This window comes from Malassezia restricta, chromosome V (assembly GCF_003290485.1).
Source record: "Malassezia restricta chromosome V, complete sequence".
Taxonomy (NCBI): Eukaryota; Fungi; Basidiomycota; class Malasseziomycetes; order Malasseziales; family Malasseziaceae; genus Malassezia; species Malassezia restricta.
Window position 1 is genome coordinate 26782 of NC_040197.1, and position 24219 is coordinate 51000.

General features: G+C 51.0%; 16 protein-coding genes across 16 annotated transcripts; 6 read left to right on the forward strand and 10 right to left on the reverse strand.

Moving 5' to 3' along the window:
* Positions 1-90: 90 nt before the first annotated feature.
* Positions 91-1788, reverse strand: MRET_2846 (serine/threonine-protein kinase; the record flags this gene model as incomplete). Its single annotated transcript, XM_027629473.1, has 1 exon — positions 91-1788. The coding sequence occupies one exon, from the start codon at positions 1786-1788 to the stop codon at positions 91-93; it is 1698 nt and encodes a 565-aa protein (XP_027485468.1).
* A 332-nt stretch (positions 1789-2120) lies between these two features.
* On the forward strand, positions 2121-3208 carry MRET_2847 (porphobilinogen synthase; the record flags this gene model as incomplete). The annotated part of the gene is made up of 3 exons (XM_027629474.1): positions 2121-2131; positions 2173-2264; positions 2310-3208. The coding sequence occupies 3 exons, from the start codon at positions 2121-2123 to the stop codon at positions 3206-3208; spliced, it is 1002 nt and encodes a 333-aa protein (XP_027485680.1).
* A 3-nt stretch (positions 3209-3211) lies between these two features.
* Positions 3212-4077, reverse strand: MRET_2848 (protein FET5; the record flags this gene model as incomplete). The annotated part of the gene is made up of 2 exons (XM_027629475.1): positions 3212-4023; positions 4050-4077. 2 exons carry the CDS (start codon positions 4075-4077, stop codon positions 3212-3214), a joined length of 840 nt encoding a protein of 279 aa, XP_027485428.1.
* Positions 4078-4140: 63 nt separating this feature from the next.
* Positions 4141-4883, reverse strand: MRET_2849 (protein CWC15; the record flags this gene model as incomplete). The annotated part of the gene is made up of 3 exons (XM_027629476.1): positions 4141-4155; positions 4184-4212; positions 4241-4883. The coding sequence occupies 3 exons, from the start codon at positions 4881-4883 to the stop codon at positions 4141-4143; spliced, it is 687 nt and encodes a 228-aa protein (XP_027485424.1).
* On the forward strand, positions 4882-6249 carry MRET_2850 (PCI domain 2 protein; the record flags this gene model as incomplete). Its single annotated transcript, XM_027629477.1, has 1 exon — positions 4882-6249. One exon carries the CDS (start codon positions 4882-4884, stop codon positions 6247-6249), a length of 1368 nt encoding a protein of 455 aa, XP_027485406.1.
* On the reverse strand, positions 6246-7214 carry MRET_2851 (tRNA (guanine9-N1)-methyltransferase; the record flags this gene model as incomplete). The annotated part of the gene is made up of 1 exon (XM_027629478.1): positions 6246-7214. The coding sequence occupies one exon, from the start codon at positions 7212-7214 to the stop codon at positions 6246-6248; it is 969 nt and encodes a 322-aa protein (XP_027485410.1).
* Positions 7215-7315: 101 nt separating this feature from the next.
* MRET_2852 (serine/threonine-protein kinase) lies at positions 7316-8918 on the forward strand (the record flags this gene model as incomplete). Its single annotated transcript, XM_027629479.1, has 2 exons — positions 7316-7412; positions 7438-8918. 2 exons carry the CDS (start codon positions 7316-7318, stop codon positions 8916-8918), a joined length of 1578 nt encoding a protein of 525 aa, XP_027485413.1.
* Positions 8919-9119: 201 nt separating this feature from the next.
* Positions 9120-12194, forward strand: MRET_2853 (glycine dehydrogenase; the record flags this gene model as incomplete). Its single annotated transcript, XM_027629480.1, has 1 exon — positions 9120-12194. One exon carries the CDS (start codon positions 9120-9122, stop codon positions 12192-12194), a length of 3075 nt encoding a protein of 1024 aa, XP_027485415.1.
* Positions 12195-12297: 103 nt separating this feature from the next.
* Positions 12298-13770, reverse strand: MRET_2854 (hexokinase; the record flags this gene model as incomplete). Its single annotated transcript, XM_027629481.1, has 1 exon — positions 12298-13770. The coding sequence occupies one exon, from the start codon at positions 13768-13770 to the stop codon at positions 12298-12300; it is 1473 nt and encodes a 490-aa protein (XP_027485705.1).
* Positions 13771-13889: 119 nt separating this feature from the next.
* Positions 13890-15476, reverse strand: MRET_2855 (UDP-galactopyranose mutase; the record flags this gene model as incomplete). The annotated part of the gene is made up of 3 exons (XM_027629482.1): positions 13890-15320; positions 15355-15395; positions 15437-15476. The coding sequence occupies 3 exons, from the start codon at positions 15474-15476 to the stop codon at positions 13890-13892; spliced, it is 1512 nt and encodes a 503-aa protein (XP_027485404.1).
* Positions 15477-15771: 295 nt separating this feature from the next.
* MRET_2856 (large subunit ribosomal protein L44e) lies at positions 15772-16178 on the forward strand (the record flags this gene model as incomplete). Its single annotated transcript, XM_027629483.1, has 3 exons — positions 15772-15833; positions 15879-16006; positions 16048-16178. 3 exons carry the CDS (start codon positions 15772-15774, stop codon positions 16176-16178), a joined length of 321 nt encoding a protein of 106 aa, XP_027485707.1.
* Positions 16179-16357: 179 nt separating this feature from the next.
* MRET_2857 (serine/threonine-protein kinase BUR1) lies at positions 16358-18379 on the reverse strand (the record flags this gene model as incomplete). Its single annotated transcript, XM_027629484.1, has 1 exon — positions 16358-18379. One exon carries the CDS (start codon positions 18377-18379, stop codon positions 16358-16360), a length of 2022 nt encoding a protein of 673 aa, XP_027485710.1.
* A 147-nt stretch (positions 18380-18526) lies between these two features.
* Positions 18527-19855, forward strand: MRET_2858 (pre-mRNA-processing factor SLU7; the record flags this gene model as incomplete). Its single annotated transcript, XM_027629485.1, has 1 exon — positions 18527-19855. One exon carries the CDS (start codon positions 18527-18529, stop codon positions 19853-19855), a length of 1329 nt encoding a protein of 442 aa, XP_027485375.1.
* Positions 19852-20643, reverse strand: MRET_2859 (ribosome recycling factor; the record flags this gene model as incomplete). Its single annotated transcript, XM_027629486.1, has 2 exons — positions 19852-19929; positions 19960-20643. The coding sequence occupies 2 exons, from the start codon at positions 20641-20643 to the stop codon at positions 19852-19854; spliced, it is 762 nt and encodes a 253-aa protein (XP_027485378.1).
* Positions 20644-20794: 151 nt separating this feature from the next.
* Positions 20795-21429, reverse strand: MRET_2860 (transcription initiation factor TFIID subunit 9B; the record flags this gene model as incomplete). Its single annotated transcript, XM_027629487.1, has 2 exons — positions 20795-21246; positions 21273-21429. 2 exons carry the CDS (start codon positions 21427-21429, stop codon positions 20795-20797), a joined length of 609 nt encoding a protein of 202 aa, XP_027485292.1.
* Positions 21430-21549: 120 nt separating this feature from the next.
* On the reverse strand, positions 21550-24182 carry MRET_2861 (coatomer subunit delta; the record flags this gene model as incomplete). Its single annotated transcript, XM_027629488.1, has 3 exons — positions 21550-24062; positions 24101-24140; positions 24180-24182. The coding sequence occupies 3 exons, from the start codon at positions 24180-24182 to the stop codon at positions 21550-21552; spliced, it is 2556 nt and encodes an 851-aa protein (XP_027485291.1).
* Positions 24183-24219: the final 37 nt, after the last annotated feature.

Consider the following 24219-nt stretch of genomic DNA (forward strand, 5'->3'; position numbering starts at 1 on the left):
ACGTAGCACACAATCTCAACTTCCATGAATATAGCTGGATGAGGGGATACGGTGATTATTTCTAAATTTCAAAGATCATTCCATACTATGTTACAAAGACTGAGGTACCACACTAGGGACCTGAATGAACCAAGGATCCTTCACTACCTCATCGGTCATACATCGCATCTTGGGGTCAGGGCAGAGCATCTTCTTCAACAAAGGACGACATTCACGCGGAGACAAATTAGGCAGCGGTCGAGGCATGGCAGAGCCCAAGTACGAATGCACAAATTCTTGGAATGTGGGGTCCGACATCTTCGCCACTCGCCATGGGAGTTCTTGGCACTGCATACAATAGAACACAATGGCAATAGCCCAGATATCGACAAGGCGTGCATCGTACTCCTTCTGCTCAAACTGCTCTGGCGCAATATAGGGCTCTGAGCCACAGAGACCCTTGCTGTAGTGGGTCGATTTTTCCCAGCACATGCGGAAGACATCACTCACACCAAAATCAGTGATCTTGACGTGGCCCTTTCCATCGAGCAAGAGGTTCTCAGGCTTAATGTCGCGATGAGCCACACCCATAGAGTGCAAGTAATGAATACCATTGACTGTTTGCTTAAAGTACGACTCCATTTCAACTTGTTTCATTCCACCTTTCTTGATGGCTGCGTACAAGTCTCCGCCAGGACAATATTCCATGACCTCACACCAGTGCTGATTTTCGTCTTGCACCAAATCCACAGTCTCAACAATGTTAACATGGTGCAACGTAGAAGAAATACAAAACTCTGAAGTGAGTTTTTTCACATAGTCTTTTTCAGACTCATTCTTGCGACGCTTACGGAACTCTTTGACAGCATACATTTGCTCTTTCGACTGATCTCGCTTATAGGCAACACGAACAACAGCCGTTGCACCTTTTCCGATGGCTACGCGCTCACAAGTGCCATACTTTTTCAGAAGACTTGCCACCTCGCCTGATCCCGGAACACTGCTCATGGCGCCTAATCCTTTGCGTTTTTTACCGTCTTTAGTTCCTTTACTAGAGGTACTTCCATCTGAGCGATGCGACGAGCTTTTGCGAGAAATCATAGGATTGTTCATAATCATTTCTCGCAGCGATGCTCCGTGACTCGTGGCCTTAGCCTTCTCCTGCTGTGATATAGAGTTGCTACGGCCACGAGCGTCCAAATCTTGCAAGGCCTTGGAAGTCAAGCGATTTTCAGGTATAGAGTCAATGGCATGGGTCGAATTTTGCCGGTCACGAGCCTTGAAAGAAGGCGTACGACTCAGGGGTTGGCCCGAGTGTGACTTGAGGTGCAGGTTTTCCAGTGAGTCCGTTAGGGCTGATTCATCCGCATCAGCACGAATGGAGCCATTCTTTTGCGCAAAAGATTCTTGGGCTGGAGAAGGAGGTGCACCGCTATTCCGTCTTGACAAAAGTCCTGCGTCCTGCATCGAGGCGGACATACCGTGAATACCAGTATCACGATCATTTGTGTTACTGGCCGACGATCCAGGGAGCATGCGACGGAGAATTCGTAGACTGCTGTTCTCTTTTTCCTTCACCTTGTCATTCTCTGCCGAGATTGGAAACTGCCCTCCCGTGGGTGAAGTGGGCAAAGACGGCGACGTCCGTTGCAGTGTGGCCTTGGTATTAATACCCGCTGGCTGATGAGGCCCAGCTTCCGCTGAAAATGACGCTTTCGAGGGCTGAGGCATGGCTGCCGCATCCCCCTCCTTTAAGCTAGTCCCAATGGACGACGACGTATTGTCAGGACCACCTTCGGTGCTCGGCATGAAAATGTTGTCTGATGATTGGCTTAGACAGGTCTGTCCGTCAAACTACACCCAAAAAGGCAAAGCGTGCGTGATATATGGTCTCCAGATACGCAGTGTACAGTGGTCAAGGTGTGTAGAGGCAAACTCAAAGTGGGCTAGGCACCCGAGTTTTTTTCAGGTCCTCCCAAACTCCCAAGGGCCACCAATAACTGTGGCTGGGTTTTTTGGTATTTGCTAGCTGGCTGCGCCAGCCAGCCACTTTTCCCCGATTCCACGTGACTATGAAACGAGGGATAGAACGCGAGACGGCACAGCTCGCTTGTGTGGAGACCACTCGAGTTGCCACGCGTATGGGACACAAGTACGTCGTGTGAGCTAGAGAGCATTGACTAACCCACACAGTACAATTCTACATTCAAGTATACAGACACCACTTGGTCGTGAGCTTCAGGCACAGGGTGTCACACTGAAAAAGTCATCGCTGATGTACCCCAGTACGTGATAAAACTCGGTGGATCTACGTAGCTAACGGTCGGCAGTCTTTCTCACGGATGAACCGTTCGCCAAGGAGCCACTTGGATCAATGCCAAATCAGTTTCGATGGGGTGTGGAGCGTCTCGGAGAATTTCTAGGACCACTAGTTGAGCGTGGCCTGTGTTCTGTGATTATATTTGGTGTCCCAACAACTAAGCCCAAGGATGAAGTCGGCACTCTTGCTGATGACTGCGAGGGACCTGTTATTCAAGGCATCAAAAAGATTCGTCAGATTTTCCCATCGTTGTATGTGGCGGTCGATGTTTGCTTGTGTGAATACACATCACATGGCCACTGTGGTATTCTGTGTCCAGATGGATCGATCAATAATGACAAGTCCATTGCTCGTCTGTCTGATGTGGCTGTGGCCTACGCAAAAGCTGGTGCACATTGTGTGGCTCCTAGCGATATGATGGACAATCGTATACAGGCCATCCACGAAGGCCTGAAGCGGGAAGGTCTCGCGCATCGCACCTCGATTATGGCATACAGTGCCAAATTCGCATCGAGCATGTACGGTCCATTCCGTGAAGCTGTCGCCTCTGCACCTGCCTTTGGTGATCGCCGGTGCTACCAACTGCCACCCAATGCGCGTGGACTTGCTCGACGGGCCATTCTGCGTGATGTGCAAGAAGGCGCCGATATCGTGATGGTCAAGCCCACCATGCCCTATTTGGATGTTCTTGCCGATGCACGTGAGTTAGCTCCCGATCATCCTCGCGCTTGCTACCATGTCAGTGGTGAATATGCGATTCTCCATGCGGCGGCCAGTGCAGGAGTCGGCGATCTTCGTGCGATGGTCGAAGAGAGTATGACATCGATGCTTCGGGCAGGCGCCACGTTGATTTTAACATACTTTACACCAGAGCTACTTACGTGGTTGGATCATCCTAGGGCTTGTTAAATGTTATTCGTTTGCATCTTCGTTTTCCAAGTCTTTCGGCTCCACAGGTTCTTCATCTTCGCCAAACTGCATGACATTGTCGATGCAAGAAAAAATGAGGTTGATACTCTCCTCGCTCGATAGATCTAGTGGGAGGAATGATACCATACTGTAATCTTCAATCAGTTGCACCACCGCCTGGTTGAGTGCGTGGAATCGCGCATTGTTGAGACTTTCATCCTGATCCGCAAACAGCAACGGATCTGGCTCCATGTACCTCTCTATTTCTCGCCTTTGTGCGTAAGAGAGGCCATTTTTTTCATGTTGTGCGACCAGATCCATTTTTGTCATAATATTGAGGTGAGATATATCGAGATTGATCATGGCACTCATAGCGCTTAGCACACCCGCAAAGTACTTGGCCTTGTCGTCGATGAAATGCGAGTCCAATAAATAAGTAGCACACACGCGAAAATGGAACTGCTGCTGCATCAATTCGACAAAACGCGAAATGACAGGGAAGTGTGTGTATAGCTCTATTTGGCCGGGACAGTCAATGACCAAGTAGTCGTTGTCATACTCGCCCAATTCCGTCTCAAGCCAATCGAGATTATTTAGCAGATAATCGAAGCAGTATATGAGACCACCATTGGGCCCCAAATCCATTTCTTCCATCACATCCTCGAGTGAAATGAGCTCACGAATGTCAATCGTGGGTTCATATTCAAATCGTTCGGCGGCCGGGTCCAGATTGAACAAGTGCATATTGCGACCCAGACTGTGAGCGTGGGCCATCAACGAGGCACAAAATGTCGATTTTCCCGCGCCCGCAGGTCCTAACATCAGTGCAAGGTTCACATACCGGTCACTAGTACGGCATAGCGCCCCATGGCGTACAGAGCCAACGTTGGCGTCATTTTTTCGAGCCTCCACGTGCGTTCTATAGTACAAGTCTACTTGATATATCGCTGCATGGTCAGTCATTGTGCGGCGTACGCTCATAAACTTCTTGTGAAACTCCGTGCCTTTATGTTAGCAGTTGCAAACACGTACGTGTGAGATCGTTGACAAAGCCCCTTTTGCTCAAGGCGTTCTCGTCATTCATGGCCTGATTCCTGAAAATTAAGTCGTCATCCCAGCGTTCCTGAGGTGTATCCAAAGGCTCAGACGCGGTCGGGATCTTGTCACCATGTAATGCTCGCTCCAAATTCAAGAGAGGATTTCCCCTCGCAATTTCCTCTTCTCTCGAGAGTTGTTGCTGGGTCTTTGCTGATTGCTCTTGTCGTTCTTGTTGTTCGCGCCGCTCCTGCTTTACCTTTTCCAGCTCACGAAGAAGAGCCTCTGTATCGTCCTCATCGTCGTCCTCGTCCTCGTCGTCTACCTCATTATCGTCATCGTCATTTGCCGCTGGGATTCTCAAATCCTCGTCATCTGCATCCTCCTCTAGAGTAATTAATTTCGGTTGCTTGGCGTGCGGCATCTCCGCATCAGGATGGCGCTCAACGAACGCACGATTTTCTCCAGCTTCCAGTTCAGCCTTGAGTTCCTGAAGTGACCTTTTCTGAGTATCTCCAGGACGGCGAAACTTCAAGCGTGTGTGTGTGGGCGTAGCATACTTTGACTGAACCTGAGAAATATGCGCTACATCCGCTTTGGCTCGAGCTGGTTCCCACGTTGGACGATGCGCGGACGACATGGTAAATGGACTCGTCGCACGTGAGACGCCCATCCCTAGGACGATCCTCGTCACCTCCACACTTCCAACACGCATGGCGGCCGTGTCACACTTTGTGAGCGAGTTTGCACAGGCGTGCCAGACAAATGACGGCGAGGGGCTTTTTAAATGCATGGCACTAGATGATGAAAGTTTCTATATGCTGCAATCAGCATTACAATCTGTCTCGGTCGGAGATGTTTGTGATAAGGCTTTGTCCCTATCGAGCAGCATGCATACCAAACGATTCACATCTCTCCTACATGACACTCTTGAATACACAAAGTCGAAACCATTCGTCTTGAACGCATACTCACATACAGGTGCGTATGATGCATGGGTGAAAGTATACTCTTCGATGATGTCATGTTTTACGCTGCCGGAGACCGTATGGCTGCTACGTGCTCTCAAGTATGTTGCACTGCAGCTCGTATTGCTCGCTATCCATATGGACAATGGTCCACCATATGGAAAGACTATTGATGCAGCTGGTCGTTTATCGAAAGCAGCTGGACTCGCGGCAAATGACCGTAGTTCCCTGCCTGGCACTTGTACTAAACGAGCCGCCGTGCTCAAGCTCGCCAATCTCAGTTTCCGTGCGTATTTCAAGCTGAGAAACACGCGTTTATGTGAAACTGTGCTTGGATCTGTCAATAATGCCCTTCTTATGAATCGGCAGAACGATGATTCTGACCCAACAGGCGAAGCACTCTATCCGGTATCGGAACGAGTCACGTACCATTTCTACGTGGGCCAAATTCGCTTGCTGCAGCATCGTGTGCAAGTGGCTGCGCAACATCTTCACTGGGCTTTCGACCATTGCACCAATTCGCACCCCCACAACAAGCGCAAAATTCTCATTTCTCTCATGGCTGCACAGCTGATTCTCGGTCGATACCCGCACGCAGTGCTGCTGGATCAGTTTCACCTCAGAGATACATTTGGCCCAATGGTGCATTGTCACAGGCTGGGGCATGCCGTGGGTGTCATGTCCGAATTAGAACGGCACCGCGAGTGGCTACGAACACGGGGGCTATACATGCTTCTACGTGAAAAACTTGTGCTGGGATTGTGGCGCAACTTGTTCCAGCGATGCATGCGACTCAATCCGCATGTGGATGAAGCATCCAACGCACCGCCGACATTGCCACTGGCAATGCTGGTGGGGCCAGCACGTTTGGCGTGGAAGGATAATACACTTTTGCTGGAGGACATGGAATGCATGGCTGCAAATCTGGTGGATCAGGGATTGATGAAAGCATATATTTTGCACTCCAAAAGCATGATTGTGCTGCAGCGTGGGCCTTTCCGAGGCTTTCCGCCCATGTCGGATGTATACCAGGCCTAGGAACTCTCTTCGTTTTCGAATTTTCGCGTGGGAAGCCCACGCTTCAAGGCTGCTGTCCAATCGCGCGTCTCCGTCCATCCTACCAAAATCGCAAAAACTTGGTTGACGGTAAGTACTTTGCGTGCATTGATCTTTTGCCCATCCAGGAAGGAGGGATCGATGGGCAGGCGGGCGACACGTACACCCAGAGCTTCGGCCTTTTTGGCGCAAAGATGCTTGTATCTGTTTCGGTCCACGATACCACCAATTACATATGTTTTGCCAGGTTCCAGTGTCGCGATGGTATCGTCTGTATCAGCCGTGAGATATATGACATCCTGCTTGTCGCATACGGGTAACTGGTCCTTGTGACCGTGCCAAAGGGCTTCGAGCCCGCCATACTCTTGTAGCTTTATGCGCTTCCATCGGCGCCACATCCCAACGCTCTTTACTTCCATATGCTGTCCCACGCGATCCTGAAAGAGAGACGACTCACTGGTGCTGGGCATGCTGGGAAAAGTGTTTGCTCCTCCTTCGGGGGGAAAAAATCCCAAACCGCGTCCCGATATGCGGTCGGCCCCAGTGAATACCACTTCCCGAAAAGGATGGGAACTAGAACGATTCACACCGTACAAGTACCCTAACTGAGCGGCGAGAGAAGTAGTCTCATCCACGGTCATAAGATCATCGAATCCCAAATCAACAACAACGCGCGCGTCAAATACCTGTGCAGGCGGCTTTCGCTCACGATGAACTTCCAAAGATGGATCCTTTTCTCTCGCCTCACGCTCCTGCTTTCGGCGCTCTTTTCGCCTCGCCCGTTCTCGTGTTCGGCGCTCCAGCTTTGTCGATTCTTTCTTCTGTTCGCGCCGTTCACGACGAGCTAACTTCTTAGCTGCAGATTTCGTCATAAGGACCATTTTTCCAGTGACAGGATCGCGCATTTCTACAGGCGGTGCCGTACCTGGCCCTGCATCCTCTCCCATAACGCACGTACTGTGTCAAAAAAGGCTGTGCCTTTTTGTCATCGAACTGTAGCGCGACACAACCTGGGAAACGTCCCATTCCTCCACCTTACTTACCAGCCATGGACCGGCGCGTTCCATGGGGTACATCGTCCGAAGGACACCCTTACGCATACAGGCAAGATATGGCCAATCCGTATGCCACACAGGCTGATATTTGTATGTAAAATATATTAACACCTAGCCTCTTCGCCCTATGGTGATTCTGTGCCTTCGGCACAAGCTTCAGCACAACCTGTCCCGACCGAGCAGGAAAGGGATTATGTGTATTTTCGACGAGATACCAATCATATGAACAAGGCCACGGTAGACGCAGCGAAAAGTGCCAAGATGCGACTCGAGCACTATTACCGCATGACCGTGGACCAAGCTATCGAGCGCAATCAGCGCCGGACGGATCTAGAAAAGCGCTTATTGAACCCGCCGGATGGTATTCCTATTTCAGATGAGCGCAAAGCCCGGCAGCTCGCACAACTCGGTCGACGAGAAACAAGCTTTTTACGGCTTCGTCGAACTAGACTAGGTCTGAGTGATTTCCGAACCGTCAAGGTGATCGGAAAGGGCTCATTTGGCGAAGTACGCGTCGTGCAGAAAGTCGATACAGGTAAAATTTACGCAATGAAAACGCTGCGTAAGAGCGAAATGCTGAAAAAGGACCAACTTGCACATGTGCGCGCGGAGCGCGATGTGCTAGCCGAATCAAATTCACCTTGGGTTGTGCAGCTCTACTACTCATTCCAGGACTCGGCATACCTGTACTTGTTGATGGAATTTCTTCCTGGCGGTGATCTCATGACAATGTTGATTAAATACGATACGTTTTCAGAGGATGTGACGCGATTTTACATTGCCGAATGTGTCTTGGCTCTCGAAGGTATTCATCAGCTTGGCTTTATTCATCGTGACATTAAGCCCGACAATATCCTTATCGATAGAAAGGGGCACATCAAGCTGTCTGATTTTGGCTTGTCGACTGGTTTCCATAAGCAGCATGACAACGCCTATTACCAAAAGCTCCTTGAGGATCCACCGCAACAATCACCTGTACAATCGAACCGGAACTCGGTGGCAGTAAACAGTATCACACTGACACTCAGCAGCAAAGACCAGATCGCTACTTGGAAAGCTAATCGCCGCAAGCTCGCATACTCAACGGTCGGTACGCCCGATTACATCGCGCCAGAGATATTCCTCCAGCAGGGCTATGGTCATGAATGCGACTGGTGGAGTTTGGGCACCATCATGTTCGAATGCTTGTGTGGCTACCCTCCTTTTTGCTCGGAGAATGCACACGATACGTACCGCAAGATTCTGGCATGGCGCGAGACGCTGCAGATCCCTGACGATATCCATTTGAGCCCTGAGGCTGAAGATATGATTTTCCAATTGATTACAGCGCCAGAGAAGCGCCTTGGACGAAATGGAGCCCAGGAAATCAAGGACCATCCGTTCTTCGCAGGCGTCGACTGGTCGACCATTCGCCAAATTGATGCGCCGTTTGTGCCACACCTCTCTAGTGTGACAGACACGAGTTACTTCCCTACCGAGGACTATCAAGATGTACCCGACGTGCCTGTTGGCGCTGATACAGATGTGGGTGCGAAAGACTTGGCATTCCTTGGCTACACGTTCCGGCGATATGAAGCAAATGAAAGCGCCCTGTAGTCTGGAACGAGCAGCGTGTCGTATATACAAGTGCATGCCCCGCGTAGTCGTTCGCTGGAAACACGTGATTGGCCAACCAAGTTCTGGTGCGTGGTCTAGCACCAGAAAACCTAGGGTGCGTGCATGCACTGCTAGACTTGCAGTATTTGGAAATAGAAACGTGGGCGCCTGATACTTCTCTTTCCCCCACAACCATTACCCATGTTTGCCCTTCGTTCTGTGGCCAAGGGCCGTGGTGTGTGGTCTTTCCCCCTTCGAGCGCAGGCCCTGTCCGCAAGTGCTCGTCGCGCGCTCGCGACGGCATCAGGTGCGGATGATGTATTTCATCTGGAGACGCCGCGCGAAAGTGAGAGTGTCTTTACTGCTCAAGACACATTTCTGCGCCGTCACGTTGGCCCTCGCCCCGAACAAGTTAAGCACATTCTCAACACGCTAGGATATTCGTCCATGGACGAGTTTGTTCGCAAGACTGTGCCGGAAGAGGTCTACCTTCCTGAGAGCAGTGCCGACGAGCGCTTCCTGCCGGCTCTGTCCGAGTCGGAGCTAGCCAGGCGCGGTAAGGAATTGGCTAGCCAAAATAAAGTGTTCCGATCGTACATTGGAATGGGCTACCATAACACTCAGGTCCCTCCTGTGATCATGCGCAATGTGCTTGAAAACCCTGCATGGTACACAAGCTACACACCTTATCAGCCCGAAATTTCGCAGGGTCGTCTCGAGTCTTTGCTCAACTACCAGACGATGGTCAAGTCGCTAACTGGCCTTGACATTTCTAATGCGTCTTTGCTTGATGAAAGCACGGCAGCCGCTGAAGCAATGATTCTTGCTCTAAACAACACTAAAGACAAAAAGCGCAAGGTGTTCCTTGTTGATGAGAAGGTGTTGCCCCAAACTTTGTCTGTACTAAAAGGTCGTGCCCTTGGCTTTGGCATTGAAGTCGTCCAGGCTCCGCTGCATTCAGACGGTAAGAGTGCCTTACCTGCGGATCTAAAGGACCGTATCATGGGTGTGCTGGTGCAGTACCCAGACATGGACGGCTCACTCGTAGACTGGGCGCCTCTTGCGAAAGAGGTGAAGCAGGAGGGTGGTCTCGTTGTGGCTGCAACTGACCTGCTTGCTCTCACGATGATCAAGCCACCGGCTGAATGGGGTGCAGATGTCGCAGTCGGCAACGCCGGTCGTTTTGGTGTCCCGCCCGGCTACGGTGGACCGCAGGCGGGCTTCTTTGCTGCATCCGATGCGCTTAAGCGTCGTATGCCTGGTCGCCTAATTGGTGTGAGTCGCGATGTGACGGGTCGTCCAGCTTATCGCCTAGCGTTGCAAACGCGTGAGCAGCACATTCGTCGTGAGAAAGCCACTTCGAATATTTGCACGGCTCAAGCCCTGCTTGCGAATATGTCGGCTATGTACGCCGTGTACCATGGCCCTCGTGGTCTTCGCCGTATTGCTGCCAAAGTGCATGCTCTTACGCTCGTACTTAAGCAGCAGCTTCAGGCTCTGGGCATTAAGGTGCTCAATCATGATGCCTTGTTTTTCGACACACTCACGGTCGAGGCACCCGCTACCGAGGTGCACGAGGTTGCAAGGGCCAAAGAGATCAACTTGCGACGCATTACTGAAGACCGTGTGGGTATCACGCTAGACGAGACGGTGCGTCTGGAAGACCTCGCTGATGTGGTGAATGTATTTGCACGTGTTCTCTCCAAGCCGGAGCTGAGTGCCCAGGACTTAATGACAACGGCTTCGAAGCAGGGCCTTTCGAGCGCATCGCTGGACCAACTAAACGTGCACCCCAATTTCGCTCGTACCTCATCCTATTTGACCCAACCGGTGTTCAACGCCTACCATTCAGAGACGTCACTGTTGCGCTATATCCACGCGCTCCAAAACAAAGACCTTTCCCTCGTGCACGCCATGATCCCACTGGGCTCGTGCACAATGAAGCTAAACAGCACCTCGAGCATGAACATGCTCTCGTTTCCCGAGTATCATGCCCTGCACCCTTTCGCCCCAACGGAACAGGCCGAGGGATACCAAACTCTCATCAAGGAACTGGAGCATGACCTGGCCCTACTGACGGGTTTTGCCGCTGTATCATTGCAGCCCAACTCTGGTGCTCAGGGCGAGTTTACTGGTCTGTCTGTGATTCGAGCCTACCTCGCTGCTCACGGCCAGAATCATCGCCACATATGTCTGATCCCGACTAGCGCACATGGTACAAACCCTGCTTCAGCTGTGATGGCTGGAATGAAAGTAGTGCCTGTCAAGACGCTTCCAGATGGAACTATTGATCTCGATGATTTGCGTGCCAAGGCAGAGGCCAACAAAGATGTGTTGGCAGCCAGCATGATCACGGAGCCCGGAACCACAGGTATCTTCTTTTCCAAGATTAAAGAGGCCATTGACATTGTACACGAGTTTGGTGGTCAGGTGTACCTTGATGGTGCAAATTTGCAGGCTCAGGTCGGCGTGACGAATCCATGTATTATGGGCGCTGATGTGACGCATCTGAACCTGCACAAGACATTCAGCATCCCACATGGCGGTGGTGGCCCTGGTGTCGGTCCGATTGGTGTCAAGGCACACCTTGCTGCCTACCTACCCGGTCACCCTGTCGTGAAAACAGGCGGTGAGCACGCCATTGAGCCGGTGTCGGCAGCACCTTGGGGCTCGGCTTCTATTCTGACCATTGCTTGGGCCTACATCCGGATGCTTGGTTGGCACGGTATCCGCACATCAACCATCATGTCCTTGCTGAACGCTAACTATGTCAAGAATCGTATTCAACATAAGTACAAGGTCAAGTACGTCGGCAAGCACGGCAACGTGGCCCATGAGCTTTTGGTTGATGTGGCCGAATTCCAAAAATGTGGCGTTCAAGTCATGGATGTGGCCAAACGTCTCATTGACTATGGCTTCCATCCCCCGACATGCTCATGGCCTATTTCGACTGGTCTTCTAATCGAGATTACGGAGAGCGAGCCATTTGAAGAAATTGAGCGTCTCGTCGAGGCTCTGCTCTCGATCGCCGATGAGGTTCAAGAAATCAATGATGGTAAGCAGCCCAAGGATGTCAACCTGCTCAAGATGGCTCCGCACACCATCGAAACGCTGACGACCGAGAAATGGGACCGCCCCTACTCCCGTGAGCGTGCCGCATTCCCGGTGCGAGCACTACGTAACAACAAGTTCTGGCCGCCTGTGTCGCGCGTCGATGACGCTTACGGCGACCGTAACTTGGTCTGCGAATGTGGCGACGTAGAGTCGTTCGCCTAGATTCCCCCTTCCCCCCTTCATTAAGACGAATCCGAAAAGTTCAACCCACGGACAATGACTATTTAGCTGTGACCTAATATAGTAGTATCTTCAACGATCATTCCTACACATCAGCCAGATGACCCTTGTTCTTGCGTGCAGTCGTCATGGCGGCAATCACAGCGGAGCCCGCACCAGAACCATCCTCAGCCTGTCGCGTCTTGATCTTCTTAGCTTCCGGACCGAGAATATCAGCCAACGCACCGTGCAAGCGATCGGCAAAGTGGGGGTACTTGCAGTAGAGGCTGCCATCAACGCCAACCGTACAGCCCTCTTCAAGCAGATTCTTTTTCTTCACGATCGCAGCGATACCGCATGCACTTAGGCGTGCCGAGCGTGTACCGATGAGCTGAGCCACACGGCGGAAAAACTGCCGTTCATCCAGATCCGTTTCCAGACTAAAGAAGTACTTGAATAATCCCATGACTGTCAACAGCTCTTCCGTCGAGTCTGCCTCAATTAGCGACAAAAATGCAGTGTCAAAGCAAAATGGTTTCTCAATCTTGTATGTTTCTTGACCAAGGAATAAGACACCCTCATATACCAAGTCACAAAGAATCAATCGGAAAATCTCGCCCAGGTACATACCAGCGATCATCTTCTCGAAGGTCTGTTCGTGCGGTTTGTTAGACGTAAGGTCGATTTCCTCGTCGTACTTGGTCCTCACGCTGGCCAAGTACTTGTGTTCATACGAATCAAAAGCACCGTATTCACAATTGATAGCCATTTTCTCATGCGGTGGCAAATTTAAATGACGGAGCTTGGGAATCTCCGACACATCTTCCATATAGGCCGCATTACAGCCCGTACCGAAAATGCAAGCAATCTTGGTGTCGGGCTCGACATAGTTGGATGCGATGAGCGTGCCTGTCGTGTCGTTGATGATCGAGCTGAGTTTGACAGGAACTGCGGCATCGCGCAGACCCTGGCGCAGCATCTCAGCACAATCATGTCCTTCTGTTTCCGGATTACCGAAACCCTTGGTCCAGCGGATAAGCTCACCGTGATCAATACGCTTTTGAATGGTGGGGAAACTGAACGTGAACCCAAGTGACAGGTGTTCATCCAGATGGTCGCATGAGCCATATTGCTTCTCCAGGAACTCACGGATGCACACACCGAAGTAATCAAACAGCTTCTGGCCGCTTTCATGCTTGTGGTTTTCTTGGATACGGAACTTGGTTTGATTCAGTTCAAAGGTTCGGTCACCGTTCAGCTTGACCAAGCACGTACGCAGGTTGGTACCACCCATGTCAAGAGCCAAAAAATCTCCTTTCTCTTCGCCAGTGGGCCATCCGAAAACGAATGTAGGAAGCATGGGCACAGCTTGACCCTCCTTCTCGAGACCCTCGCCCAGGACACGTACAAAGTTGTCTGTGATTTCCTTGAGCGCTTCATTCGATACGGTAAGGAGCTTTTCAAAGTGTTTTTGGTACTCTTGCAAAACATCTTCCCTAGCAGCAGGCCTGTCGAAACACAAGCTTCCACGGCTAAAGATGGTTACATTATTGTCTTCGGTTTCTTGTTGCTGCACCATACTGAATGATACGGTATGAACGGACCACGCACGCTTGTGGCGCCCCATGCTCAATAGGCTCATTTGGACTTCGGCCGATAAAATTAAACAACGCTATGGGTCCAATAATGTGCCTGCGTTTAGGTCAAGCGGCGCTCAGTGTTGCGCCGGCCGTTTACAAAGTTGGGCGATTCCAGCGTGACCTCGGGGCTACCGAACAGAGCACGGTCAGCGGCTTCAACACCAAGCATGAAAGAGTGGTCCTGATTACCCACTTCGTATTTCCACGAGCCGAAGCGACCACGGCTCAGGATATCAAACTGATCCAAAAGCGTAGGAAGAATCTCCTGTAGACCAGCATCACGCTCTAGGCTGGGGGTAGGATAGCCAGGCGTAAACTTGCGATGGTATGTACTGACAATTTCGCTGTCGGGGAGAAGGAGCTGTGTATTCACGCAGCCTCGGATTGTATCCTCCAACAACTTGTCGTTGTCCACAGGCTTAAGATGGGACTCAGAAACTTCCATCATCAACGACCAATAAGGACCCTCCTTGGCCTCCGATGATGGCGTGCCGTGCGCGGGGTCAGCGTATTGCAGCGTTGGAAGCTTGGCGTCCTTCTGAGGGCAGTTGTTCGGGCTGTAATTAGAGAAGATGGTTGCACGATAAAAGGGACAGTCATCCTCAGGGAAGTACAGCCAGCACTTATCGCCAATACGGTTGGGCAGCTCACCACGGATACCAATACCAATGACGTGAGTCGAGGAATAGACGAGCTTCTCAGTCACAGACTTCTGTAGCCGCTGCTTCAAGTCACTGTCAATACCTTCGAGCGTGTTCACAAGGTAGTCCAAACCCATCGTAGACACGAGGTGCTTGTACTTGATTGACGAACCATCACTCAGATATGCCGTGTGCGCAGCAGCGTCCACCTTGAGTACTTTCTTCTTGAATTGCAGCTTTTCCTGAGGCAACGTCTTTGAAACAGCTTTCCAAATGCCACCGGTACCATCACGGGCAGGAAACTTGAACGTGGCATTGGGGCCCCAGTTGCCAGCAATTTTCTTGTTCAGAGTGTTGGAAACGACGAGTTTCAGGTTGGGTGCGGCCACTCGTTCGCCAAGCCACTTGCACTGCATCATAGTTGTTGGCACAGCCCACACTTTGAAATTGTATGGACGCATAAACAGATCAGCAATACCCTCGCCCATCATACGAATAATCCATTCGTCAAATGTCTGGGGGGGCTCTTTGGCGCGAATACGCAGCTCAGCAGCATCAATCATGCCATCAATGGCCTTCACCTGATCATCAGTTGGAAGCATCGAGATGTTGTTTTGGTACGGGTACGGCACCCACACATTGCGGCTGCGGACGTACGAAATACGCTGGTGCTCGTACCAGTCCTCTTTGTTTGGGAGAGCCTGGGCAAGTACATCATCAAAATAGGCATAGTGGGAGAAAATAACATGACCACCCACATCGAAAAGAAATCCTTCCTTTGTTACATCTGTGGAAGCAAGCCCACCGGCCTCTTCGTTGGCATCCACAAGCGTCCAAGATCCAAGATTCTGTGTCCGATTAGAAATAAACGCAAATACGTACAAGTTGGTTGAGACGCTTAGCAGCACCCAAACCAGTTGGACCTACAAGGGTTAGTTGTCCTGATCCGTACTGCAGCGCATACCTGCACCAATCACTAGAGTATCAACTTGTTGAGATGCCATAGTAAGACAAAGAGGTGGCCCAGCATCCGGGAGCGACGCAATGCACGATCATGCACATGAGGCTCAGACCACGTGGTCAGTACATAAGCCAGGCAACAAGATGCTGCCAGCAGCTCTCCCGCGTGGCCCTACGGTGAGTAGCCAGAACTATATGGATCACGTGAGCACGTGACTAAGGAAGGCCGAGCGAGCGCAAGTTGTAAGGTAGCTCCTAGGAAGCTCTCCCTCGTCTCGCCACGAACCGTCAAGAGTACGTGAACGTGACGCTTGGTTCGAATTCTAACGCTCATAACAGATGGTGAACGTTCCAAAGACCCGCAGGACATACTGCAAGGGTAAGACGTGCCGGAAGCACACGTATGTATACAGCATGGCCGAGTGGCAGTGACTAACAAGCGACAGTCCCCACAAGGTGACCCAGTACAAGACCGGTAAGGCGTCCGAGTTTGCCCAGGGTAAGCGTCGTTACGTCCGTAAGCAAAAGGGTTACGGTGGTCAGACCAAGCCTGTCTTCCAAAAGAAGGCCAAGAGTACGTATATAATTGTCTTGATTTCCTTACTAACCTTTTAGCAACCAAGAAGGTTGTGCTGCGTCTGGAATGCACTGTGTGCAAGTACCGCTCGCACCTTGCCCTCAAGCGCTGCAAGCACTTCGAGCTTGGTGGTGAAAAGAAGACGAAGGGTGCTGCTTTGGTGTTCTAAACGTACCTATTTATATTTGTGTACTTTTGGACGCTATGCATGTTGGCGGAATGTGTATGATTGAGTCGCTACATATGTTTATACTGTAGCTGTATCTCCTCTATTCCTTGCTAGCAAAAAAAATGATATCTTTCATGCACTATCGTGGCTTTGTGCGCGAGGGTATCGTGCTCTACAAACTAATAGGGCCGCGGCGGCGGACCACCGCTCCCTCGTGGTGCGCTTGGATTGTACCATCCATAGTCTTTTGGACGGCCATATCCTGTACCAGTGGAAGGTGCGGCAGGAAGGCGTGGTAACGGTGGATATGCCCCACTGCCACCCAGTCTTGGTGGTGGTCGTGGCGGCATGCCTGTCGGCACAGCCATCGAGCCGTGGGGTGCAGCAGGCGGGCGTGATTGCATACCACCAGGCGGTATGATAGATGGAGGAGGACGAGTCATTATAGGGGGGCGACCCACAGGATTCATGGGCATGCCATTATGAGGCGCTCGCTTGTTGCGGTCAATTTCTTTGGACGGCAGGTATTTAGGCAAGGAGGCCGGGTCAGCAGGAAAGGGCTTGGTCCAGAACCATTCATGTTCAAGGGCTTCTGCTGCCGTCAGTCGTTTGGCTGGATCCAGTACAAGTAGACGATCAATTAGATCAGCACATTCTCGGCCACAATCGACCACCGTCGTGAAATGTTGCTTGACTACTCGTGGATGACGACCAAAGTCGTGACGGCCGATGATATTCGGATTGTTGTCAGGACGGCCAGATGGTGTGGCATTCTTCACACCTGGAAGCTTAGACCATCCCGGGAAATTATCGTCGTTGGGTGAACCACATAGCGCGGCAATCAATTCAAGCTGGTTCATCTCCGACGTGCCTTTGAAAATGGGCTTGCGTGTGATCATTTCTGCCAAGATGCACCCAACACCCCACATGTCAATGGCTGGCCCATAGTTTCGTTGGCCTACAAGCAGTTCTGGGGGGCGGTACCAACGCGTAACGACCATTTCCGTGTAATTGTGTGTACTAACCCATCCACGCGTGCGCCAAGCTTCATCAAAGTCATGGAAGGGACGAGCTAGACCAAAATCAGCAATTTGCAGTTGACCATTGTTGTCAATCAGCAAGTTGGCGGCCTTCATGTCACGATGCATAATGCGATTCTTGTGTAAATACATCATGCCTTCGAGTAGCTCGCGCATATATAGCTTGATTTGGTTCATGGGAAGTTGAACATTAGGGTTGTCTAACAACCCATTCAAGTCATGGTCCATGTACGGCTCCACCATGTACACCTCTCCCATTTTTCCGCGCTCTGAAGATGGCTTGTATGCCATGTCGATTACAGACACGATATGGGGATGTTTAAGAGCCTTGAGCAACTTGATCTCACGTAGGGCAGTGATGGGAAGTCCGTCTTTAGCATCATATATGGTGACTTTTTTCAGCGCAACACTGCGACCCGTAGATAGTTGTTTGCCTTGCTTTACCTCTCCAAATGTGCCCTGCCCCAATTTGACTGAGACTTCGTACGCATGCACAGGACTGCAACCTAGAAATGAACGCTCCGGGAGTGAGACCGGTTTGGCACGCTCACGCCTCGCTAATGTACCGGGGCGCGGACCATTGCGTACTTTCACAGGCGTTTGGAGTTGAGGACGCGATGGAGGCGGTGGACGCTTGGGCGGTATCAAGCACGGCTGCGACGGTTGATGATGATCGCGACGAGTGTCACTACGACGAAAGTCGTCACGACGCAAATCGTTTCGAGGGGGCCACCGACGCTGATCATCGCGCGGGGGACGTTGTCTTTCTTTCCAATTACGCTCCAACTCATCGCGACGCGAGTCACCACCATTTGCATCATCCAAGTAATACGGCGCAGGACGTGGCCGTTCGTACGAGTATTCGCGCCGTGAGTACGGCCGATCCTCGTCGTAGCTCCAATTTCGCTTTCCGCGATCATCTCGAGATCTATCCGCCCAGTCCTCTGGGCGTCTGCGGCCATGAGGTGGACCGTCACGAATTCGATCTATGAGCGGAGCAGACCGAGTGGGTGAGCGTCGATCGCCATACACACTGCCTCCGGTGCGAGGGGGTGGAGATCGAGACCTGCTGCGCTCATCATATGTTCGATTTGAGGTCTCTTCACTGCGTGATGGACGTGCTTCAAGCTGTGCATTGGACGATGATTCGTCTCGTTGCATGCTGATCGTCAAGGTGCACGTTGGTAGGACGACGAGCGAGTTGCGTCGAGGCACGTAGTCACGTGGCCCTATCCACGCTTGCGGCTAGGCAACTTATTGGAACCATCGTATACTTGGCTAGTGCACCGCCGATTCACGACGAATCGGATGTCGGGCAGTGGGTTCCGCGATGCATTCCGGCCGCGTGATACAGATTCAGCTCGGAAACCCAAAAATCCAAACGAAGAAGTGAATCCGAATGTACCCCTTTATATGGCTCAGACGCCATGGTATTTGGCTAGTGGTGGCAACGCATCTTTAGAGCATCAGCGCAAGCCTGTCCAGAGCGGAAAGGCAGTTGCAGGATTAGATGACTGGTACAAGCGTGGAATTGCAACTTCAACTGCAACACGTTTCCGTAAAGGAGCATGTGAGAACTGTGGTGCCATGTCGCATAAGACGCGCGACTGTCTGGAACGACCACGCAAGCGCGGAGCGAAATGGACAGGCAAGGATATTAAACCTGATGAACTGACAGAAAATCTTGACCATCTTGATTACAACTACGATGCAAAACGTGATCGCTGGAATGGATATGATCCCGCGAGTCATATGGCTGTCGTTGAGCGTTTTGAGGCCGTGGAAGAGGAGCGTCGGCGCTTGCGTGAAGAGGCGCTTGATGCGCAGGCATCCACAGACGTCAATATGGCTAAGAGAATCGCCAAAAAAGAAAAAAGCCACCGGCACCATGATGACGATTTTGACAGCAGTAGCAGCGACGATGATGATGACGATAATGAAAAGTATGCTGAAAAGGCGAATATGGTCGGTCAAAAAATGGACTCAGACAAGCGCTTCACGATCCGTAATCTTCGTATTCGTGAAGACCGGGCCAAGTATTTGTATGATCTTAATGCAGATTCGGCAGCGCATTATGACCCTAAGACACGGTCTATGCGAGAAGCGCCATTGCCTAACACGTCAGTGGAAGAGCTCAAGTCGGGAAGTGACGCTTTCGAGCGTGCTTCTAATGGACCAACGGATGTGAAACAGATGCAGATGTTTGCTTGGCAAGCTGAGCAACGCAGTGGTACATTGCTTCATATGCAGGCGAACCCCACAGATCATGAGCTCCAATTCAGACAGGCTCAGCAGCGGAAAGAGCAAGAGGCCAAGGAAACTAAAAGTAGTATCTTGGAAAGGTATGGTGGAGCTGAACATCTGGATTCAATACCAGCAGAATTGCGCACAGGTCAGACAGAAGCATACGTCGAGTACAGTCGCACGGGTGAGATTATACGAGGCCAGGAACGCGCCAAGCCACGCTCACGGTACGAAGAAGACGTCCATGAAAATAACCACACAAGTGTGTGGGGCTCATGGTATGATTTGGAGCGCGGCCTTTGGGGCTACCAATGCTGCCACAATACGTTGCGTCGCTCTTACTGCACGGGCGAGGCCGGTAAAGCGGCAAATGCAACAGCTGTTCTATATTAGTTTAAGAGGCGCTTCTGCGCGTCCGATACAAGCTGGTCAATGAGAGCGGAATGCTTCTTTGTAATGTCCTCCAGCTACAGAGTTAGCATGTATATACCACATACCTTCTTTGCTTCTCTTTGCGAATCATTTTTGCTTAACAATTTATTATCCATATCATGTTTCATGTGCTTCTGTGCAGCCTGACGTACCGATCTAAGCTTTGTCTTGGCATGGTCGCATTCCTTTATACACCTTTGTAGTAGCATTTTACGCGTTTCTCCTGTGGGTTTAGGGACATGAACGATCATGACATCTTCTTCATCAGGCATAATTTGAGGCGCCAAGTCTCTGCCTAATGCATAAACAGCCTTCTCGATGTGCTTTAACGAAGAAGAATCAAACGCTGTGATGACAAGGACATCGTCACGGACTCCCACTGTTGCATAGTCGTGCAATGGCGTGGGCTTCACACCCTTGCCTGTCGATACACGCACATCATCCAAAATAGATGCATCAATACGCCCAAGAGAGCCAACCATAGATCGGACAGTCTCGCTACAATGTTTAACAGCACTAAACATCTGGGTGACGACTCCATCAAGATCTAATTGTGGCGTCACGTCCATAGGCTCAGTATTCTTGACAGTGCTGTTGCCACCTTTACTTTTCTTCAGAACAGCATGAGAGGAAGACAGGAGGCGTGCAGTGCTTGGGTATTTCGGCATAATCATCGGGGCCCGTGCAAGTATTCTGGGAACATGCTGTGTGATAGCGACATGGAAGAGCTTCAAGAGACGCTGCGACATGCTCTAAATTTAAAAAGGAGAGAAATAAGTGGAATTGGGCCGAATTTTTCCATACAACCGGTTGGGCTACATTACCTACGCATGTAATGGTCTAGACACTTTAGAGGCAATTTGAGTCCAGGAGGGGTATTACATTACATATCGTTTCCATCTAATCATAGTCTTCGTCCTCATCCAGCGTGCGTTTCACACCTCGCGATTCACCAGTATCCGCTTCACCCATAGACGTATCTTCCACATCATTCGCTGACACATCAGGCTGCGCAACTGACTGCCCCACGACAGGTGGCTGAATCACTGAGTCTCCAAACTCAGGTTTGGGCGGTGGGTCTGGCACAATAGCAAAATTGAGATTTGTGAGACAATGCTCGGGCGGAGGAAGACGGATGCCGTACCGGTTGGATACAGGTGGTAATGGTACACTGTTTAAGGTTGTGGCGAGTGAAAGCAGCATTTCCTTGGGTGGTGGTTGCGTAAAACTGTAATTGACACGACTCTGGATAGCCAGTTGCACATCATCAATCGAGACACTGCTCCCACCTTGCCGTGATGAAGCATGATCGGAATACACTAGTGCATCTTGTAGAACTTGGGATGTATATCCTGCTTATAAGTAAAGAGTCACATACGGTGTGCAAATTCAAGTAATTGTACCAAGACAGCTGGCTCAGCATCTTCGATACCCATGCTCGCGAGGATGAGCGAGATCAAGCGTGCATCGCGAGGCACAGGTGCTGATTTTGGTTTTTCATCACGACAAGCGGTATCAGTTCTGTCAGTCGACATGATATGTTTGTCGTTGCGGGCACTCGCGACGATCTCCAGGTAAATCGCTTACAGATTTACCGCGGCTGGGCGCAATCTCTGACTTATTTCCACGAGCATTAATTCCTCTATTTCCACAAACTATTGGATCTTGTAATTGTCTGCCACAAGTAGCGCTTCGTTCGAGAATGGCTGCTGAGCCCCCGATCGAGTATCGAAAACCTGAAGAATTTGAAGTGGCAGGAGTGTTTGCTCAGCAGAAAAGTCGACAGAGACAGGGAAAAACACGTCGGCAGAGTCGGCACCATTTGGCACTGACAACTCAAGGCTCGCCGAAGCATTCAAATCTGAGACGCTAGGCAGGCGCCAAAGGACGCGACTGTTGGTTGGATCGACCTCATATAATCCATTCTCCGGTTCAGAGACTTCTGGAAGCACACCAACGGGCACGGGAATAGCAAAGACCACATCTGACAATACAAGGGAAGTGTTTTCCAGCTGGTATTCAATAACGACTTCACTTGCGCCATCGCCTGATGGATTTACCCACACGGTGATCGAAAGAGGCAGTACTGATTCGTCTTTTGTAACAGCACGCCATCGAAGCACGCCCACTTGCTGATTCACAGGGAACTCCCTCTTTGGATCGCGCAGCGCGATCTTGCGCTCAGAAGCCCAAGGCTGCTTATCGACGTGAGGGTGTGTCCGGTATTGCACTTCAGCACCGCCAAACCGCTCTTGAGCATCCATCAAGATGCTCAGACGAGTTGATGCAGGATCTGTGATTTTGAGAAGAAGATCTCCCTTTACCTCAAGAGTCTCGAGACCGCCATCACGATTGCCTGTAGCAGACACGCGCTCCTTGACCATGAAATGCACTTGGTCCGAGACAGGTTCAGTAGGCGAGACAATAGGCGCAGGTTGCGTATCAAGTGCCGATGGAACTTCCGGGATGACAGCAGTAGGTACTTGAGTTTCTAGTTCATGATCATATGCCTGTTTGGGTGCATCAGATTGTTCCGGTTGATAAATGCTCTCTGACTGGTGGTAAGAATCCTGCGAATGATACACTTGTTCAGGGTCATATCCCACGCCCTCGTACGTGTTATGAGGTTGATAAGGTTCTCCTGGTCGATCAGCCTCTTGTGGCTGGTAAGCCTCCTCGGATTGATAAACCTCTTCGGGCTGGTAGGCTTCCTCAGTTTGGTAGGCTTCCTCAGTTTGGTAGGCTTCTTCGGGTTGGTAAGCTTCTTCAGGTTGATAAACCTCTTCAGGCTGGTAGGCTTCCTCGGACTGATAAGCTTCTTCAGGTTGATAAACCTCTTCAGACTGGTAGGCTTCCTCGGGTTGGTAAGCTTCCTCAGGTTGGTAAGCATCCCCAGGTTGGTAGGCCTGCTCAGGCTGGTAAGCTTCGTCGGGCTGGTAGATTTTGTCGGATTCGAAAATCTCACCAGAGTCGTAGGTTTTCTGTACATGGTCTTGCTCTCCATGGTAAAGCTCCTTTTCATAGGGGTTTTCCGATTCATAAGGCTCAGGCTGGTGAGCACTTTCAATAGACTGAGGCTCATACAAAATTCCAGCACGTGTGGGACCATCTTCGTGTGCATTATCGACTGCCTCTTCATTGTAGACAGTTTGGGATGCCTGATCAGGCACCTCGTTGAATTGCTCCTCAGTCGACCCAGCAACTGCCCAGGCGTCTTGTGCTTGGTGTACTACTGATGGCAGATTTACCGTGGGAAGCACAGACTCTTCCATGAGTGATTCAGTTGGCGCTGAAACTTGTGTCTGTACCGGTATACGGGCTTTCTCTTGTTCTTGAGCTAATGAGCGTTCGTGAGACAGAGGTGCATGCGCACGAACCTTCTGTGGTGCGTTAGTTGCCCGTTCAGCTTTGCGAGCAGGTGCTACTCCAATGTTGGGCTTTTGCTGTTTTGGAGCAGGTTTAGATGCCAAGGCTGCCGCCTGAGGAGCGGTCTTTTGTACAGAGCCCAGGATAGCTGAGCCCTTCGACTTCTTGCCGAGCGACATGCCCTTGCCCTTTAGGGGTCCTGCCTGTGCGGGACTTGCTGTCTCGATGGTGTCCTGAAGTCCATACACTGGCGCCGATGGCACAGCTTCGTACGTGCGAGATATGGCAGACATATCACCACCAAGGCCAGAATGATTACGTCGAGCGGCATCACGGCGTTGCATTTCGAGCTGACGCGCGCGGCGCTTGAGTTCCTCTTTCGCCTCAAGTTCCTTGTTTCGCTCAATAATCTCATGAATACGCTCCTCATGACTGTCCATCTCAAGCATCGTGCGGACCTGTGACAGGGTGACATTCTCTCGGTAGCCCAGCGATACGATTTCATCGAAAGCCTCAAGGATCTCGAAGCACGACATGAGAATATCTTGCTCATCCAGCGAGTGACATCGATCACTCACAGCCCGCGCGAACAAGTGCAACGTGTCAATGTCCTGTAGCATATTCGAATGCTTTGTGGTGATCAGGATCATGTACAAGTCTTCAAGCGGCTGGTACACGAATCGCACGGTATCCGTCTCGACAAAAGTGTGCTGAGAACCAGAGTTGATGAGCTTGGGGAATGAGGCTAGTAGCGCCTCAATTCGCGAACCGGCCATCTCACGGAATTGGCGAGAGATGACCGCTGACATGTTAGCATTATCACACAGCACTATCACATACGTTTTCCACCACGCGTAGCAATCGAAGCTGCAAGAAGCACCTAGTCACGTTAGTCTTGAAATATTCGTCGTCCACGTACCATTTTATCTGTGGTGCTCAAAGCACGCCTGGGACTGTGG